The sequence below is a fragment of the Girardinichthys multiradiatus genome, chromosome 12 (genome assembly GCF_021462225.1).
Source record: "Girardinichthys multiradiatus isolate DD_20200921_A chromosome 12, DD_fGirMul_XY1, whole genome shotgun sequence".
NCBI classification, from domain to species: domain Eukaryota; kingdom Metazoa; phylum Chordata; class Actinopteri; order Cyprinodontiformes; family Goodeidae; genus Girardinichthys; species Girardinichthys multiradiatus.
In genome coordinates this window covers 127,029-144,988 of record NC_061805.1, presented here as the reverse complement: position 1 = coordinate 144,988, position 17,960 = coordinate 127,029, and the positions used below count along the sequence as shown (strand labels likewise).

The 17,960-nt window shown below is 43.2% G+C and overlaps 1 protein-coding gene across 1 annotated transcript in view; it reads left to right on the top strand.

Moving 5' to 3' along the window:
- The first annotated feature begins 3,564 nt into the window (after positions 1 to 3,564).
- Positions 3,565 to 17,960, top strand: part of LOC124878210 (3-hydroxy-3-methylglutaryl-coenzyme A reductase-like) — a 28,727-nt gene continuing 14,331 nt past the window's right edge. Inside the window, exons 1-11 of the mRNA XM_047382058.1 lie at positions 3,565 to 3,700; positions 4,174 to 4,350; positions 10,592 to 10,703; positions 10,820 to 10,907; positions 10,980 to 11,064; positions 11,150 to 11,255; positions 14,486 to 14,592; positions 14,676 to 14,792; positions 14,878 to 15,038; positions 17,320 to 17,549; positions 17,625 to 17,797. Of these exons, the coding sequence (XP_047238014.1) occupies positions 4,186 to 4,350; positions 10,592 to 10,703; positions 10,820 to 10,907; positions 10,980 to 11,064; positions 11,150 to 11,255; positions 14,486 to 14,592; positions 14,676 to 14,792; positions 14,878 to 15,038; positions 17,320 to 17,549; positions 17,625 to 17,797 (1,344 nt within the window). The 5' untranslated portion in view covers positions 3,565 to 3,700; positions 4,174 to 4,185. The remainder of the gene's footprint in view (positions 3,701 to 4,173; positions 4,351 to 10,591; positions 10,704 to 10,819; positions 10,908 to 10,979; positions 11,065 to 11,149; positions 11,256 to 14,485; positions 14,593 to 14,675; positions 14,793 to 14,877; positions 15,039 to 17,319; positions 17,550 to 17,624; positions 17,798 to 17,960) is intronic.

The following is a 17,960-nucleotide window of genomic DNA, read 5'->3' as shown; positions in this document are numbered from 1 at the left end:
TGGTGGTGAGTTGGATCCGCTGGGAGAGGAGAAAGCCGGACGGACTTGGCAGGCCCAAGCATATAGTGAGGGTCTGCTGGGAACATCTGGCGGACCCCTTGGCCAGGGATGTATTCAACTCTTACCTCCGGGAGAGCTTTGACCAGATTCTGAGGGATGTTGGAGACATAGAGTCCAAGTGGACCATGTTCTCTGCATCTATTGTCGATGCTGCTGCCCGTAGCTGCGGCCGTAAGGTCTGTGGTGCCTGTCGCGGCGGCAATCCCCGAACCCGGTGGCTGACACCTCCTTCTTCAGTAAGCTGAAGAAGGAGTCCTATCGCCTGTGGTTGGCTTGTGGGACTCCTGAGGCGGCTGACGGGTACCGTGGGGCCAAGCGTGCTGCGGCCCGGGCGGTGGCAGAGGCAAAAACTCAGACCTGGGAGGAGTTCGGTGAGGCCATGGAGAAGGACTACCGGTTGGCACTGAAGCGATTCTGGCAAACCGTCCGGCGCCTCAGGAGGGGGAAGCAGTGCTTCGCCGACACTGTTTACACTGGGGGTGGGGAGCTGCTGATCTCGAGTGGGGACATTATCGGGTGATGGAAGGAGTACTTCGAGGATCTCCTCAATCCTGCCATCACGCATTCCCTGGTGGAAACAGAGGCTAGGGACTCGGGGTTGGACCCTTTCATCACCCGGGCTGAAGTCACCGAGGTGGTTAAGAAGCTCCGCGTGGCAGGGCTTCGGGGTTGGAAGAGATCCGCCCTGAGTACCTCAAGTCTTTGGATGTTGTGGGGCTGTCATGGTTGACACGCCTCTTTAACATTGCGTAGCGGACGGGGACAGTGCCTTTGGATTGGCAGACTGGGGTGGTGGTCCCCCTTCATAAGAATGGGGACCGGAGGGTGTGTTCCAACTACAGGGGGATCACACTCCTCAGCCTCCCTGGTAAGGCCTACGTCATGGTATTGGAGAGGACAGTCCGGCCGATAGTCGAACCTCGGCTTCAGGAGGAGCAGTGTGGTTTTCGTCCCGGCCGTGGAACACTGGACCAGCTCTATACCCTCTACAGGGTACTCGAGGGTTCATGGGAGTTTGCCCAACCGGTCCACATGTATTTTGTGGACCTGGAGAAAGCATTCGACTGTGTCCCTTGTGATGCCCTGTGGGGGGTGCTCCAGGAGTATGGAATCGGGGGCCCTTTACTAGGGGCCATCCGGTCTCTGTACAAGCGGAGCAGGAGTTTGGTTCGCATTGCCGGCACTAAGTCGGATCTGTTCCCGGTGCATGTTGGACTCCGGCAGGGCTGCCCTTTGTCACCGGTCCTGTTCATAACTTTTATGGACAGGATTTCTAGGTGCAGCCAAGGGCCGGAGGGGGTCGGGATTGGGGACCAGTGGATTTCATCTCTTCTTTTTGCAGATGATATGGTCCTGGTGGCCCCCTCTAGCCAAGACCTACAGCATGCACTGGGGCGGTTCGCAGCCGAGTGTGAAGCGGCTGGGATGAAGATCAGCTCCTCCAAGTCCGAGGCCATGGTTCTCGACCGGAAAAGGGTGGCTTGTCCTCTTCAGGTTGGAGGGGGGTTCCTGCCTCAAGTGTAGGAGTTTAAGTATCTCGGGGTCTTGTTCACGAGTGAGGGAAGAATGGAGCGGGAGATCAACAGATGGATCGGTGCGGCTGCCACAGTAATGGGGGCGCTGTGCCAGTCCGTTTTGGTAAAGAGAGAGCTGAGCCGAAAAGCGAAGCTCTGGATTTACCAGTCGGTCTACGTTCCTACCCTCACCTATGGCCATGAACTTTGAGTCATGACCAAAAGAACAAGATCCCGGATACAAGCAGCTGAAATGAGCTTCCTCTGTAGGATGGCCGGGCACTCCCCAGGCACGTCCCACCTGGAAGAGGCCCAGGGGACGACCCAGGACACGCTGGAGGGACTATGTCTCTCGGCTGCCCTGGGAACGCCTTGGGCTCCCCCGGAGGAGCTGGAGGAGGTGTCTGGGGAGAGGGACGTCTAGGGGTCTATATATATATATATATATATATATATATATATATATATATATATATATATATATATACATATACATATATATATATATATACACAAACACACAACTGAAACACCTGTCATTTTAGTGTGGGAGGTTTCATGGCTAAATTGGACCAGCCTGGTAGCCAGTCTTCATTGATTGCACATTGCACCAGTAAGAGCAGAGTGTGAAGGTTCAACTAGCAGGGTAAGAGCACAGTTTTGCTCAAAATATTGAAATGCACACAACATTATGGGTGACATACCAGAGTTCAAAAGAGGACAAATTGTTGGTGCACGTCTTGCTGGCGCATCTGTGACCAAGACAGCAAGTCTTTGTGATGTATCAAGAGCCACGGTATCCAGGGTAATGTCAGCATACCACCAAGAAGGACGAACCACATCCAACAGGATTAACTGTGGACCCAAGAGGAAGCTGTCTGAAAGGGATGTTCGGGTGCTAACCTGGATTGTATCCAAAAAACATAAAACCACGGCTGCCCAAATCACGGCAGAATTAAATGTGCACCTCAACTCTCCTGTTTCCACCAGAACTGTCCGTCAGGAGCTCCACAGGGTCAATATACACGGCCGGGCTGCTATAGCCAAACCTTTGGTCACTCATGCCAATGCCAAACGTTGGTTTCAATGGTGCAAGGAGCGCAAATCTTGGGCTGTGGACAATGTGAAACATGTATTGTTCTCTGATGAGTCCACCTTTACTGTTTTCCCCACATCCGGGAGAGTTACGGTGTGGAGAAGCTCCAAAGAAGCGTACCACCCAGACTGTTGCATGCCCAGAGTGAAGCATGGGGGTGGATCAGTGATGGTTTGGGCTGCCATATCATGGCATTCCCTTGGCCCAATACTTGTGCTAGATGGATGCGTCACTGCCAAGGACTACCGAACCATTCTTGTGGACCATGTGCATCCAATGGTTCAAACATTGTATCCTGAAGGCGGTGCCGTGTATCAGGATGACAATGCACCAATACACACAGCAAGACTGGTGAAAGATTGGTTTGATGAACATGAAAGTGAAGTTGAACATCTCCCATGGCCTGCACAGTCACCAGATCTAAATATTATTGAGCCACTTTGGGGTGTTTTGGAGGAGGGAGTCAGGAAACGTTTTCCTCCACCAGTATCACGTAGTGACCTGGCCACTATCCTGTAAGAAGAATGGCTTAAAATCCCTCTGACCACTGTGCAGGACTTGTATATGTCATTCCCAAGACGAATTGATGCTGTATTGGCCGCAAAAGGAGGCCCTACACCATACTAATAAATTATTGTGGTGTATATATATATATATATATATATATATATATATATATATATATATATATATATAAATATAAATATAAATATATATATATATAGATTTACTTATATATACATATAAACATATATGAGTGTGTACACACACACACACACGGGTGTTCCATATATGTCAAAGCAGTGGCGAGATCAGTCGTCTTTCATATGGCCATACCCTATTACTCCAGTTTCCAAGGAAACCAAGGCGTGGTTTACACGCTTGTGAAACGGGTGACTGATGTGATTGGCTAAAGTGTCGGATGATGTAGCAGCGTATCATCGTTCCATCGGTGTTGATCCCGACTCCGAGACCTGCTCAAGCTCTGCAGCCCGCTGGGTTAGTGCAGTCCACCGCGACAGGACCCAAGGTAGGAACTTGGTTCATTTCTTACTGTTTGCTTCTTGTTTGTTTCTAGTTTACTCCCGCAAACACTGCATTAACTACTGTTAATGGGATAAGATGGAAGTGAATTAATCTCCACATGTTCAAAATTAGTCACAGTGTTTCACTGAGATTTCTCAAATGACATGCGTGGAACGTCATTTGTAGAAACAGATAGAGAGCAAAAAGAAAAGTTAAAAAATATGTTCATAAAATTAACATCAACCTAAATTTTGTTTTCTAGTATTTCTAAACCTGATTCTTAAAATTCGTCCAAGTGTGCGCTCAACTATTTTCGTTGATATTGTTATTATTAATGTTATTACTATTGGTTTTTTGGCGGTTTAATGGAGCAGTTGTGTGAGAACATTCATTAATTATGAGCACTTTCTTTTTTGTGTTCAATCACATCCACTGTTAACTGCTTTCGTCCCAACACTACCTTGTTTTATTTCATAGCTTTGTTACACCATGCTGAGTCCTCTGTTTCGTGCCCACGGTCTCCTGGTGGCCTCACACCCATGGGAGGTGATTGTTGGCACAATCACCCTGACCATCTGCATGTTGTCCATGAACATGTTCACTGGCAATGATCAAATCTGTGGCTGGAACCTGGACTGCCCCAAAACAGAAGAGGTGAGAGACAGCCAATCAACAGTATGTCGATTATTAATGAAAACTAGGTCCTTATACGAGGGCTGGACGATATGTCTCAATCGTAGTGTCATCACAGTATCAAATGACATTAATATTACAAAAACGACTGTTTGGAAGACATTTGGTTTGCTGTGATTTATTATTTGTCTTTAATTCACACATTTTCTTCTCAGAGGAGACAGAAGAAAATCAGGATTTGTTGTCTTTGTACAACAGAATCATTATTGCATGACTGAAATTTCATACAAATGACAATGTAGAAGAAAACTGTACATGCTACATGCACCTGCAGTAACTAACTCTTCTGTTAAAAAAGCTGTGCCAAGCAAACAACAGACAAAAGTGAGTGTTTTCTGAGGAAATGTAGTGTTATTAGGTTGCAGTGATGCAACTGGCACAAACATAGTATGAAAACCAGTGGGAGCTAATCACAAAGATTCCAGTGGCATGTTCACACTGATGTGTAAAGGTCTAGGATAGGCCAGTCTTATCCCAAATATAAACTCTGTTAAAAAGGGATGCTGTGTAATAAAATAATTTACTTAGGCTAAAGTACTGTTAAAGTACTGTGGTACAACTTCATCAAAAAGTGCCATTATGAAAAAATCTACTAAGCCAAAAGTAAGAAGTTGACTAAAAAAAGGTTATCCTCATAAAAGAAATTAAATGTTGCCACAATGAGCTGTGTTTCCGTTCTTGTTTCTGATATGTGCTTTGCTCTAATGAACTGAGCTTGAGTCCTGTCTATTTTGGCTAATAAACTGATGAGAGATAGATATGTAGCTCATCCAGTCTCTATTCATAATACATTTACAAACACTTTTACAGATTACTTTCAGTAATCTCATATGATTATGATAGCATTGAAATGACCATAGACAGACACTTTAATTAGATCATTTTCAAAAAGCAACTATTACTGAATACCAGCAAAGTGTAAAATAACTGCATCTAAAAAATGTAGAATGTCTGGAAACAAATGTGTGAAGGACATTTTTGGGAAACAAATGGACAGTTTTGTGTAGATGAATGTAATTATTTTCTGATGGACATCTTTTAATTCATTTTGTTTAAAAACAAAACTATGATAATTGAGTTTTCCCCCCATTTTTTAAGTATGTTTTCAGTGATCTGCTGCATTTTGGGATAAGCTTTCATTAGATCTGTATGAATGAGCACAGGAAATAATATGTTTCAGCAGAAACAAAAAAATCTAACCGTCCTTTGTTTTGTGTGCCTCCAGTTTAATGAAGGATTCTTGATCAATTAAAATGGTTCTCTTTAATGTCAACACTTGATGGCACTGTTGCATTCTTTAAATGACAGGGCCTTAAAAGCAATCAAACCCTCATTCATTTTCGCCATAGATGTAACATAAAAAACATTATCTGATTCCCTGGCAAGTTATAAAAAAAACCCTGTATTTACAAAGTGATTAGTTGTTTCAGAATGACACAGAATACATACTTATTTAAGGCAAATAAACACAAGTCTTGCAGTATCAGCTGTATTCTGCAGCAATAATTGAAATGTAACATATCAGAGACTTGTTGATCAGTCCTGTCCACCAGGCATCCTGCAAACAGAACAGTGTCACTTCTCAGGACTTTCTTCTTGCACATATTCTTTACTTCGGATCTTTAAACAACTTTTCTATTGGATTAGGACTTTGACTTGGCCATTCCAAAAGATTAACTTAAGTTTCCTTTAACCTTCCTCTAATGGATTTGTCTGTATGAGTCACTCTCTTTCAGCATGCACTTCACAGACCTGTTTTGAATGTAAGACTTGCGTTACATGCTGATAGATAACAGCATATTGTTAAAGTATGGGGGGTTTATAGGACTTTTAAATTTGGGTAAGAACTGGAAGACTAAAAGGAGATTAAATATAATGCATTTTAAAATGTGCTATTAGAATTTATTTATATGGAGAGAATGTCTACTTGTAAGGAAAACCAACAGAAAAGCTTTGAATTTGTTTGGTCTCCAATAATTCAATAATAGCGCAGCGGGTATGACTTTACCAGCTCTGCATCAAGGGCCAGGGGGTATGGGGATGCTTGTGCCGGGGTGGTGCTGTCCCTAGGCAGACTGGGCATTTGGGTGTTCCCCTGGGGTGGCGGTGTGTTTGGCATGGAGGTGTCCGCGGTGGGGTGCGGGTGCTGAATAGCATTGAGCAAGGGCTGGGCTGTGCGTCACTGTACCCTCTTGTCTGGCCAACTTCTGCTCCTGGCTGGTGTGAGCAGATCTGGGGTTGTGTCCCCGGGTGGCTTGGGGCCTGCTGTGGCTCCCGGTGGTGTGGCTCCTTGTGCACTAGGTGGGGGGGTGCCTCTTCAGCATCCCTGGCCCAGTGGGTGGGCCCAGAGCCACCCTGGTTGGGGTTTGGTGGACTGGGGTTGTAAGGCCTTGGGTGGGCCAGAATAGGGTCATCATAACACTTCACATTACCACAGACAGATGTACAAACACCACGGAATGGGAGGGGCTGTGCTTGAGGAGCATGGCATGTTCCCCTGGCTCCCGCTATGTAGCCTGTGCCAGTTCGTTGGGGACTGGGGGTGTAGGAATGTGCCTTGGTGGGGTGTTGTCTGTGTGGGTGCTCAGGCCACGTCCCATAGGGTGGCCCCCATCTAGTGGCTTGTGGAACCCAGAGGGGTGTTGGGCCACCAGTATATACCTAACCCTTTGTCATACCTGCTTGTGTTTTGAGTTCTTGAGTTTGTGTTTTTGTTAAATGACCTGGTCTGGTCCTTTGTTTTCTGTCTTCCTGCACCCCAAGTCCACACCTGTTCTGTGTTTTCCCCTGATTGTCTGGTCACGTATGTCATTGGTTCCCTCTGCTGTTCAGTTTTTGTATTTAAGCCCGTTTGTTTCCTTTGTTCCCTGCTGGTTCCTTATGTGTTGTTTGTGTTTGTGCACTCGCCTGGTACCCTGTCCAGCCATGGGCAATAAAGTGTCGTCTTACCGGCAAAGTTCGAGCTTTAGGAGTTCTTCCCTGCATATTGGTCCAACAGAAACCCACATTATGACAGAAGGAACCAGCCAACTGGACCAAGCGGGAGGAATGGTGAGGGAATTCAAGAGGGGAGAGGTTCTGGCCAAATTATGTTGTCACCTCGTGACCTCTCCCAGCTCACCATGGAGAAGGCTGGAAATAGCTGGCAGCCTCCAAGACTGGCTCAAGGCGAGCAGGGATTTTTTCCCTGATCCTCGGCTTCACCACACCATCGAGGCCAAGCGACAAAGGGCCCTAGATGAAATCGTCGCGTCTGTGAGGAGATCTCCTGCTCCCTCCTCCACCCGCCTCTCCACCAAAACTGGACATGGTTTTCCGGCTCATGGCTTTGCTCCTGATCAGCCATAGCCGCTGCTCCCGATTCATAATCCTGTTCCTGGTCCAGTTCCGCAGGGGTTCATGAATGAACGGCCTCCACACCCCGATCCTGTTCCTGGTCCTGTTCCGGAGGGGTCCCAAACCGAGCCGCCCTCACACTTTGTTCCTGTCCATGAGGGGCTTGTGGATGGACTGCCTCCACTTCCTGCTCCTGTTCCCGGTCCTGTCCTGGAGGGCTCCGAGGACAAACTGCCTCATGGTTCCTGTTCCGCAGGAGTTCAAGGAGGACCTGTGTCCACTTCCTGTTCCTGTCCCTGAGGGGTGCGAGGACGCACCCTCTCCGCCTGCTGTGTCTTGGCGGCTCCAACGCAGATCTCCACGGCCTCGCCAAAGGTCCCAGCGGTCTCTGCACTGCGGCTCTGAGCTCCACCGTGGGTTTTCCTGGACCCGCAACCGGCCGTCAGATCATCAGCTCCTACATCACCGGCCTGCTCAGCTCCCATGTTGCCGGCCTACTGATCGTTGGATCAGCCGGGGACGGCCACCGTTCCAGCCGCCTGAACTCTGGGTCTGCCAGGGATGGCCTCTGGGCCGTCCTCCTGAACTCTGGAATTCTTCCCCGCATATTGATCCAACAGAAACCCACATTATGACAACCCTAACCTAAACTCAATCCACAGCTTAGTCATAAACATAAACCCTAGCAAAAACCAAACTCAGGACCATTGCAATTTACTCACTTTGCAACAATTGGTCCTCAGTTTGCTGGTGAAATACAAAACATGATCCTCACTCAGCTGCACAAACAGGAGCGCACACACATACACACACCAACAATTGATTACCGTATTTTCCGCACTATAAGGCGCACCTTCAATGAATGGCCTATTTTAGAACTGTTTTCATATATAGGGCGCACCGGATTATAAGGCACATAGAATAGAAGCTACTGCAGTCAAACGTTTGACTGGGGTTGCGTTATACATCCACTAGATGGAGCTGTGCTAAAGAGAATGTCAACAAAACAGTCAGATAAGTCAGTCAGTCAAACTTTATTAATACACTACAAACCAGCGTTCTGATAACTCCATTCACTCTCATGGTAAGGTCTCCTCTACATAGAATTCTATTGAATAGAGCCAACCGCACGTTAGGAATGCATTGGAGTCTATGAAGTTGAAGTTGAAATCAAACGTTAGTTAAAACGTGAAATTCAGTAAACACGTAAAAGAAACAGTTTGATGCACTAAATCAAACGTTAGTACATTCACAATATAGGAGCGTTAACTGTTGAATTCTCTCTCTGCTGCTCTATTCCCATGTTCGACTGCGTAGCTGACAGCCTTGAGTTTGAACTCAGCATCGTAAGCGTGTCTCTTGAAAGGTGCAATTTTGGAGTCGTTATACACACACAAGTGGCTGTTGGACTAGGAGTAAGAACAGTACAGGTGTTTACCGCTATTACTTCGGCGACGCCCCTGACTACGGTAGCCGTAATGCTGCAAGCGGTGCGGCTTTGTAGTTTACCAGTCGTACTGAAACATTTTGACAGAGCGCCGTGTACAACCAGTATGGATCAACCAATTAACCAATTGATCCATATATAAGGCGCTCCGGATTACAAGGCGCACTGTCATTTTTTGAGAAAATTAATGGTTTTTAAGTGCGCCTTATAGTGCGGAAAATACGGTACTTAAAATGGTTGATAGTCATACACATACATAGGGTACTCTAACATCAATGTGACCTGCCTACGTTGATGCAGGATTAAAGCTATAATTTATAAAGTTAATCACGCAACTAGGAGACTACCTTGAGATATTTTTTGTAGAGCAAAACTGCCCTGGCAGATGTAGGCAACCATCTGCTCTATATGGTATGCCTATAATACCACAACAGGATATGTTAAAAAAAAATCCGGTTGAGATACATTTAACCAGTAAAACCATTAAAGCCTTTAGGATGAGATTTTATTAACATCTTTTCAAAACTCATCTTTAGCAATATCACCATCACCACCATGGATCATATCTGAACAGCTGTAAAGGTTAGAATATCTGGCTTTTGCAAATTTAGTGGACAATGGTGAAGATGTTAATAGATATTATTGCCATTCTGACACGCGTTTATTTAGAGAGGAATGGGAATGACAAAATGCTAAGAAAAGTTTGTATAGGCAAATGATCTTTGGGTGAGTTCACCAGACTTAAAGACATTTCAAGAGGTTTCCAGTTTGCAGTTTCTTCAGGAGGCCCAAATCTTCCAAAGAAACAACGCAGCGATAGCTGACCAATGCAGAAACACATTTATAGCATGTGGATCTTGAGGACAGGTTTGTATAGCAGATAAAGGTTTGCTTTTTTCAAAGAGATCCTGTCTGATTAAAACCAAAATATCAAAACACTTTGAAACCATTCTAGGTTACATTCTGGTGAAATCTCTCTGGATCTCCGCTTCTGTAGTGATAAAGATCACCAACAAGTTACTGTCTTGTGTTAACATACTGTATTTTCCACATCAACCTTAGCTTTCAGATGGATGTTCCCAGGCAGAAGAAGCAGCTGTAGGAGTTCCCTTTTAAAAAAAAAACAATGTTAAAGTCACTGAAAACAATTTAGTGTCTGGTGTGGTCTCTGTCTCTCTGACCATGACTTGACTGAAGTTGGTCTGGCTCATCGAAGGCACAAACCAAGAGAATTAACTGTCACCTTGGAGTCTTTGTCTAGAGGAAAAAAAACACTGAAAGTCTTGGTCTTTTAACCAGCTTTTTGTAACAAAGGTAGAGCAGTGTTTAATGGAAATCAATTTTAGCCCAAACTGAAGCTTTGAACAGCTTTTGAATGTATGTTTCTATTTTTTTTTTTTTTCACCTTTATACTTACAGGAAGTTCTAAGCAGTGACATCATCATCCTGACCATCACACGTTGTATAGCTATTGTCTACATATATTTCCAGTTCCAGAGCTTAAGACAACTGGGATCCAAATACATTCTAGGTAAGTTATTGATTGTCACAACATATGTGTAGGATATTAGAGGCATGTAAGATGAACAGTTTGCAGCAAAATGTCTTAAAACATAACCAGCAGGAGGAATTCATATTGTCTTCCAGGCATTGCTGGTCTTTTTACCATTTTCTCCAGCTTCGTGTTCAGCACAGTTGTCATTCACTTTTTTGATAAGGAGCTCACTGGCCTCAAGTAAGGTTGCCCTAAATATATCATTTTACCTGATTGTTGTGCCCAAAGCTCTAACATGTCCCTGTCCTGCAGTGAGGCGCTGCCCTTTTTTTTGCTACTCATTGACCTCTCCAAAGCTTGCACCCTCGCTAAGTTTGCTTTAAGCTCCAATTCTCAGGTAAGACAAGACATTTTCTCTCAACATGTTGCAGCATCCTTCAATAAATTTCATCATGTGACATGTTTCACTCTATGCTTTTCAGGATGAAGTGAGGGAAAACATTGCTTCTGGAATGGCTGTACTCGGACCTACCTTCACTTTAGATGCTCTAGTGGAGTGCTTACTCATTGGAGTAGGGACTATGTCAGGTACTTGCTTCTGCCCTGATGTAGCAAAAAAATTAAAGCGAGTCAGTAAGACAGGTATCATTGGGAAGAACAAAAAAAGGCCTTCCAATTGAGAAGGGCCTAATCATCATCATCATCATCACAGATAAGAAGTCAGGATATATAGTAATTGATGTTACCCTTTTTCCGTTGTCATTTAGTTTTCTGTCATTTATACATTTTTGTATTTATTGTCCAGTTTTGAAATGTAAACTCTCAGTAGAAGGGCTAGAAAATAAACAGGAATAACTGTAAAGCGATACATACATACTTTGAAGTTTAAAAACAGCTAACATGTTTTGTAATAGTCACACGATGCTCACCAGCCAAGGTATGAATATGTTTTGGAGTACAGATTAGGACATCAGAGTACAATAAGCCAGCTCTGGCCATTTGGGTGCCCTAGGTGAGATATTAGGGTTTGGCAACCTCCCATCCACCCGACATAACATAAATGATCTAGCTGTGTTTACTAAACAAAAACAGGTTAAACTACAATTGTATAGTTCCACATTAGCAACACCATCATTAATAGGAAACTATTCGTTATTTCAACTTAACCAGCCTTCAGCTGTTACAAATAAAAAGCCTAACCTTTGTTTTAATGTTAGACTAGATTACATGTCTCTAGACTGGGCCTCTTTTATGGAGGACCGATGCTGCCATAATTAAGAATAAATACAGAAATAAATAAATTACTCAATAAAATAATTACTGTGCCAAAAAGTAGCTAGAAATATAAATTAGTGCACCATTAAATGCAACAAAATAGTAAAAAAAAAAGATTTTTTAAATTATTGATCAATTAATCAGATATAATTATATGTATTTCTATTTTAATTTAAACCACACATTTTTAAAATAATTTTTCTTTCTTGAACTCTATATTTTTTCTTTGTTTATATTTAATACAAGTGGATTTCTGGCGGTTTAATTTCTCCTACCCTCAAATTAATTACCACTCACATTAAAACATGTTTTTTTTCCTTAAAAATATATTATTTTTCAAATTATTTTACTGTCCTTTTATTTCTTAAGCACTGATATATTTTCTGCAATGGACAGACGACCTGTCCAGGATGTACCCCGCCTCCCACCCATAGACTGCTGGAGATAGGCTCCAGCTTCCCTGCGACCCACTATGGAATAAGAAAATGACTGACTGATATACAGGTCCTTCTCAAAATATTAGCATATTGTGATAAAGTTCATTATTTTCCATAATGTCATGATGAAAATTTAACATTCATATATTTTAGATTCATTGCAGACTAACTGAAATATTTCAGGTCTTTTATTGTCTTAATACGGATTATTTTGGCATACAGCTCATGAAAACCCAAAATTCCTATCTCACAAAATTAGCATATTTCATCCGACCAATAAAAGAAAAGTGTTTTTAATACAAAAAACGTCAACCTTCAAATAATCATGTACAGTTATGCACTCAATACTTGGTCGGGAATCCTTTTGCAGAAATGACTGCTTCAATGCGGCGTGGCATGGAGGCAATCAGCCTGTGGCACTGCTGAGGTCTTATGGAGGTCCAGGATGCTTCGATAGCGGCCTTTAGCTCATCCAGAGTGTTGGGTCTTGAGTCTCTTTTCATGCTGAAAAATGAAATCTTCATCTCCATAAAGCTTTTCAGCAGATGGAAGCATGAAGTGCTCCAAAATCTCCTGATAGCTAGCTGCATTGACCCTGCCCTTGATAGAACACAGTGGACCAACACCAGCAGCTGACACGGCACCCCAGACCATCACTGACTGTGGGTACTTGACACTGGACTTCTGGCATTTTGGCATTTCCTTCTCCCCAGTCTTCCTCCAGACTCTGGCACCTTGATTTCCGAATGACATGCAGAATTTGCTTTCATCCAAAAAAAGTACTTTGGACCACTGAGCAACAGTCCAGTGCTGCTTCTCTGTAGCCCAAGTCTGGGGAATGCGGCACCTGTAGCCCATTTCCTGCACACGCCTGTGCACGGTGGCTCTGGATGTTTCTACTCCAGACTCAGTCCACTGCTTCCGCTGGTCCCCCAAGGTCTGGAATCGGCCCTTCTCCACAATCTTCCTCAGGGTCCGGTCACCTCTTCTCGTTGTGCAGCGTTTTCTGCCACACTTTTTCCTTCCCACAGACTTCCCACTGAGGTGCCTTGATACAGCACTCTGGGAACAGCCTATTTGTTCAGAAATGTCTTTCTGTGTCTTACCCTCTTGCTTGAGGGTGTCAATAGTGGCCTTCTGGACAGCAGTCAGGTCGGCAGTCTTACCCATGATTGGGGTTTTGAGTGATGAACCAGGCTGGGAGTTTTAAAGGCCTCAGGAATCTTTTGCAGGTGTTTAGAGTTAACTCGTTGATTCAGATGATTAGGTTCATAGCTCGTTTAGAGACCCTTTTAATGATATGCTAATTTTGTGAGATAGGAATTTTGGGTTTTCATGAGCTGTATGCCAAAATCATCCGTATTAAGACAATAAAAGACCTGAAATATTTCAGTTAGTGTGCAATGAATCTAAAATATATGAATGTTAAATTTCCATCATGACATTATGGAAAATAATGAACTTTATCACAATATGCTAATATTTTGAGAAGGACCTGTATGTCACTTCATGAGACGGTGACGCTGGTCCAAAGACCGGCGGAGAAAAAGACAATACAGCGACCAAGTCATGTAAAAAAAAAAGATGGAAATAAATGGCATCAGGTAAATCCGTTGGGTAAAAAAATACAACAGGTGCATATTAGAAGGAAAAATTTGTCGCTACTTTTTGGCCCAGTAATTATTTTATTGAGTCATTTATTTATTTCTGTATTTATTTTTAATCATGGCAAGATCGGTCCTCCAAACTTTCCTATGCTGCGTTTTACACCTTGATGCGGCGCAGAGTAGAAAGAGCTTTCTATAGACAAACAGAACAAGAAGTGAATAGTTCCTTATTTTGCCTCACAAAAGGCATCATCATTTTCATCATCATTTCCTCCAAACTTATTAGAATCCTCCAGATCCTTACAATCTTGTTGCAATATTTCCTAAAACTTTAACTCAGCCACACATAAAACAGATGGTATCCCTTGTTATCACTGACTAATAAAAAAATAAAGGAGAACAACATTTTAAGCACTTTGTAGCTGTCATGTTGTTTTTGTACTGTGGCTTCTTCTTATGTGAATTATGACTGCTGAAATGTTTCTCTTGTGTCTTTCAGGTGTAAAGCAGTTGGAAATTATGTGTGGCTTTGGATGCATGTCTGTTTTAGCCAACTATTTTGTGTTTATGACTTTCTTCCCTGCGTGTGTCTCATTGGTCCTGGAGGTAAGCACTCCTGGTTGCTCTGTATGGGCATAGATAGCTGTGGTAATGACACGTTTTTCATCGTGTTGATCTGTTTGCTTTAGTTGTCACGTGAGAGTCAGGAGGGTCACCCAATCTGGCAGCTAAGTGACTTCTCCAGAGTGATGGAGGAGGAAGACAACAAACCAAACCCTGTAACTCAGAGAGTCAAAATGATCATGGTAATGTTTTGTATACAAAGAAAATCATTTCTATGTATTTATTTACTGTGTATGTCTGCATCATTGCTGGTTGCTCTGTGTGCAGTCTCTTGGACTGGTAATGGTTCACGCTCACAGCCGCTGGATTTCCAAACCATTGTCAACAAACAATACAGCAAGTAATGGTCAAATTGGCATGGAGCTGGATCAGTTATCTCCTAGAAGAATTGTGCCAGAAATGCCACTGTGGCACTTCTACCTCACCAGGTAAGGGTGGAATACTGACTTCCTGTTTTTAAAGGAGGGCTGCTCAGGAGGGATGAGCTGGAGAGGACACACCAGAAACAGCCTGCAAAGCGTGGGTAGAACACTGGCAGCTAGAGTGGCTTAAAGCAAAGACTCACCAAAGTATCTACAATGTTGCTTCAGTAAAAACTAAAGTAAATATCAGTAACATCAGTTCTGAGCATCACTCTTCTTCTGCAATTCAAAAGTTTTTAACATAAAAAATAAAAGCTTATATTAGACAAGATTTTGACTACAGGTCCTTCTCAAAATATTAGCATATTGTGATAAAGTTCATTATTTTCCATAATGTCATGATGTAAATTTAACATTCATATATTTTAGATTCATTGCACACTAACTGAAATATTTCAGGTCTTTTATTGTCTTAATACGGATGATTTTGGCATACAGCTCATGAAAACCCAACATTCCTATCTCACAAAATTAGCATATTTCATCCGACCAATAAAAGAAAAGTGTTTTTAATACAAAAAACATCAACCTTCAAATAATCATGTACAGTTATGCACTCAATACTTGGTCGGGAATCCTTTTCCAGAAATGACTGCTTCAATGCGGCGTGGCATGGAGGCAATCAGCCTGTGGCACTGCTGAGGTCTTATGGAGGCCCAGGATGCTTCGATAGCGGCCTTTAGCTCATCCAGAGTGTTGGGTCTTGAGTCTCTCAACGTTCTCTTCACAATATCCCACAGATTCTCTATGGGGTTCAGGTCAGGAGAGTTGGCAGGCCAATTGAGCACAGTGATACCATGGTCAGTAAACCATTTACCAGTGGTTTTGGCACTGTGAGCAGGTGCCAGGTCGTGCTGAAAAATGAAATCTTCATCTCCATAAAGCTTTTCAGCAGATGGAAGCATGAAGTGCTCCAAAATCTCCTGATAGCTAGCTGCATTGACCCTGCCCTTGATAAAACACAGTGGACCAACACCAGCAGCTGACACGGCACCCCAGACCATCACTGACTGTGGGTACTTGACACTGGACTTCTGGCATTTTGGCATTTCCTTCTCCCCAGTCTTCCTCCAGACTCTGGCACCTTGATTTCCGAATGACATGCAGAATTTGCTTTCATCCGAAAAAAGTACTTTGGACCACTGAGCAACAGTCCAGTGCTGCTTCTCTGTAGCCCAGGTCAGGCGCTTCTGCCGCTGTTTCTGGTTCAAAAGTGGCTTGACCTGGGGAATGCGGCACCTGTAGCCCATTTCCTGCACACGCCTGTGCACGGTGGCTATGGATGTTTCTACTCCAGACTCAGTCCACTGCTTCCGCAGGTCCCCCAAGGTCTGGAATCGGCCCTTCTCCACAATCTCCCTCAGGGTCCGGTCACCTCTTCTCGTTGTGCAGCGTTTTCTGCCACACTTTTTCCTTCCCACAGACTTCCCACTGAGGTGCCTTGATACAGCACTCTGGGAACAGCCTATTCGTTCAGAAATGTCTTTCTGTGTCTTACCCTCTTGCTTGAGGGTGTCAATAGTGGCCTTCTGGACAGCAGTCAGGTCGGCAGTCTTACCCATGATTGGGGTTTTGAGTGATGAACCAGGCTGGGAGTTTTAAAGGCCTCAGGAATCTTTTGCAAGTGTTTAGAGTTAACTCGTTGATTCAGATGATTAGGTTCATAGCTCGTTTAGAGACCCTTTTAATGATATGCTAATTTTGTGAGATAGGAATTTTGGGTTTTCATGAGCTGTATGCCAAAATCATCCGTATTAAGACAATAAAAGACCTGAAATATTTCAGTTAGTGTGCAATGAATCTAAAATATATGAATGTTAAATTTTCATCATGACATTATGGAAAATAATGAACTTTATCACAATATGCTAATATTATGAGAAGGACCTGTATATCTTCATTTAGATGGTAGCCCCTGGTAATGGAGCTTACAGTGTAAACTAGAAAACCTACATTTTTCCACATTCAAGTTCTCAATGTCAGAAACTTTTATATTTCTCCTCTGAATCACATTTTGATTCTATTTCTGAAGGCATATGAAAACATATGTTTCAAATAAATTAATTGTTTGTAGAGGTATTGTTTGAGAAAAATGTCAGTTCACCAAGTAATAAAATAAAAACGTTTATTACATAAATAAAAGGTAGGTTTTATATATTTTGACCATAGAGCAGTCAACATCTTCAGAATTAAGATAAAAAACAAAAAAATTAAAGAAGAAAGAATATTAAACCACAGTTAATTTGCTCCTGATAAACCTGAAGGGCCCGTTTGTCTTGTCCTGTAGAATGATAACCATGGACGTAGAACAAGTGATCTGTCTGACCTTGGCCCTGCTGCTGGCTATCAAGTACATCTTCTTTGAGCAAGTGGAGATGGAGTCTACGCTGTCCCTCAGGAATCCTATCACTATGGCTCCTCCCAGCCCAAATCAACATTACAATAAGACCTGCTGCATAAGAGAGGCTTCTGCACACATATCTGCTGGCCCTGCACCTCCCTGCAGGGAGGAGAGAGGTATGTCTGCCTGCACTGATGATGGAACAGATAAGCTTGTGTAGCACTATGTCTTATTCCAACTTGCTTCCCTAGATGAAGTTATTCGGCCATTTCCAGAGCCCACCACTGACTGTCACTCAAAGAGCTTGTTTGTCATTGGGGAAGAAGAGGGGGAGATCAAGTCTGAGAACACTGAGCCAAGTCTGCTGCAAAATCAAAACCAAAGAGGACTTGATGACTGTGTGTCCATCCTTAACAACCCTGAGGTAAAACATTAAGAAAAATCCTGGAATGCCCCTCTAACAGTTCAGAACTCAGATAATTACATTTCTGCAGCTTTCTGTTAACTAATGGCTCATGAAAACCTGACCAAAAATGTAATTTTATCTTTAATTATATAGTCAACAGATGTTTTTTCAATATACAGTT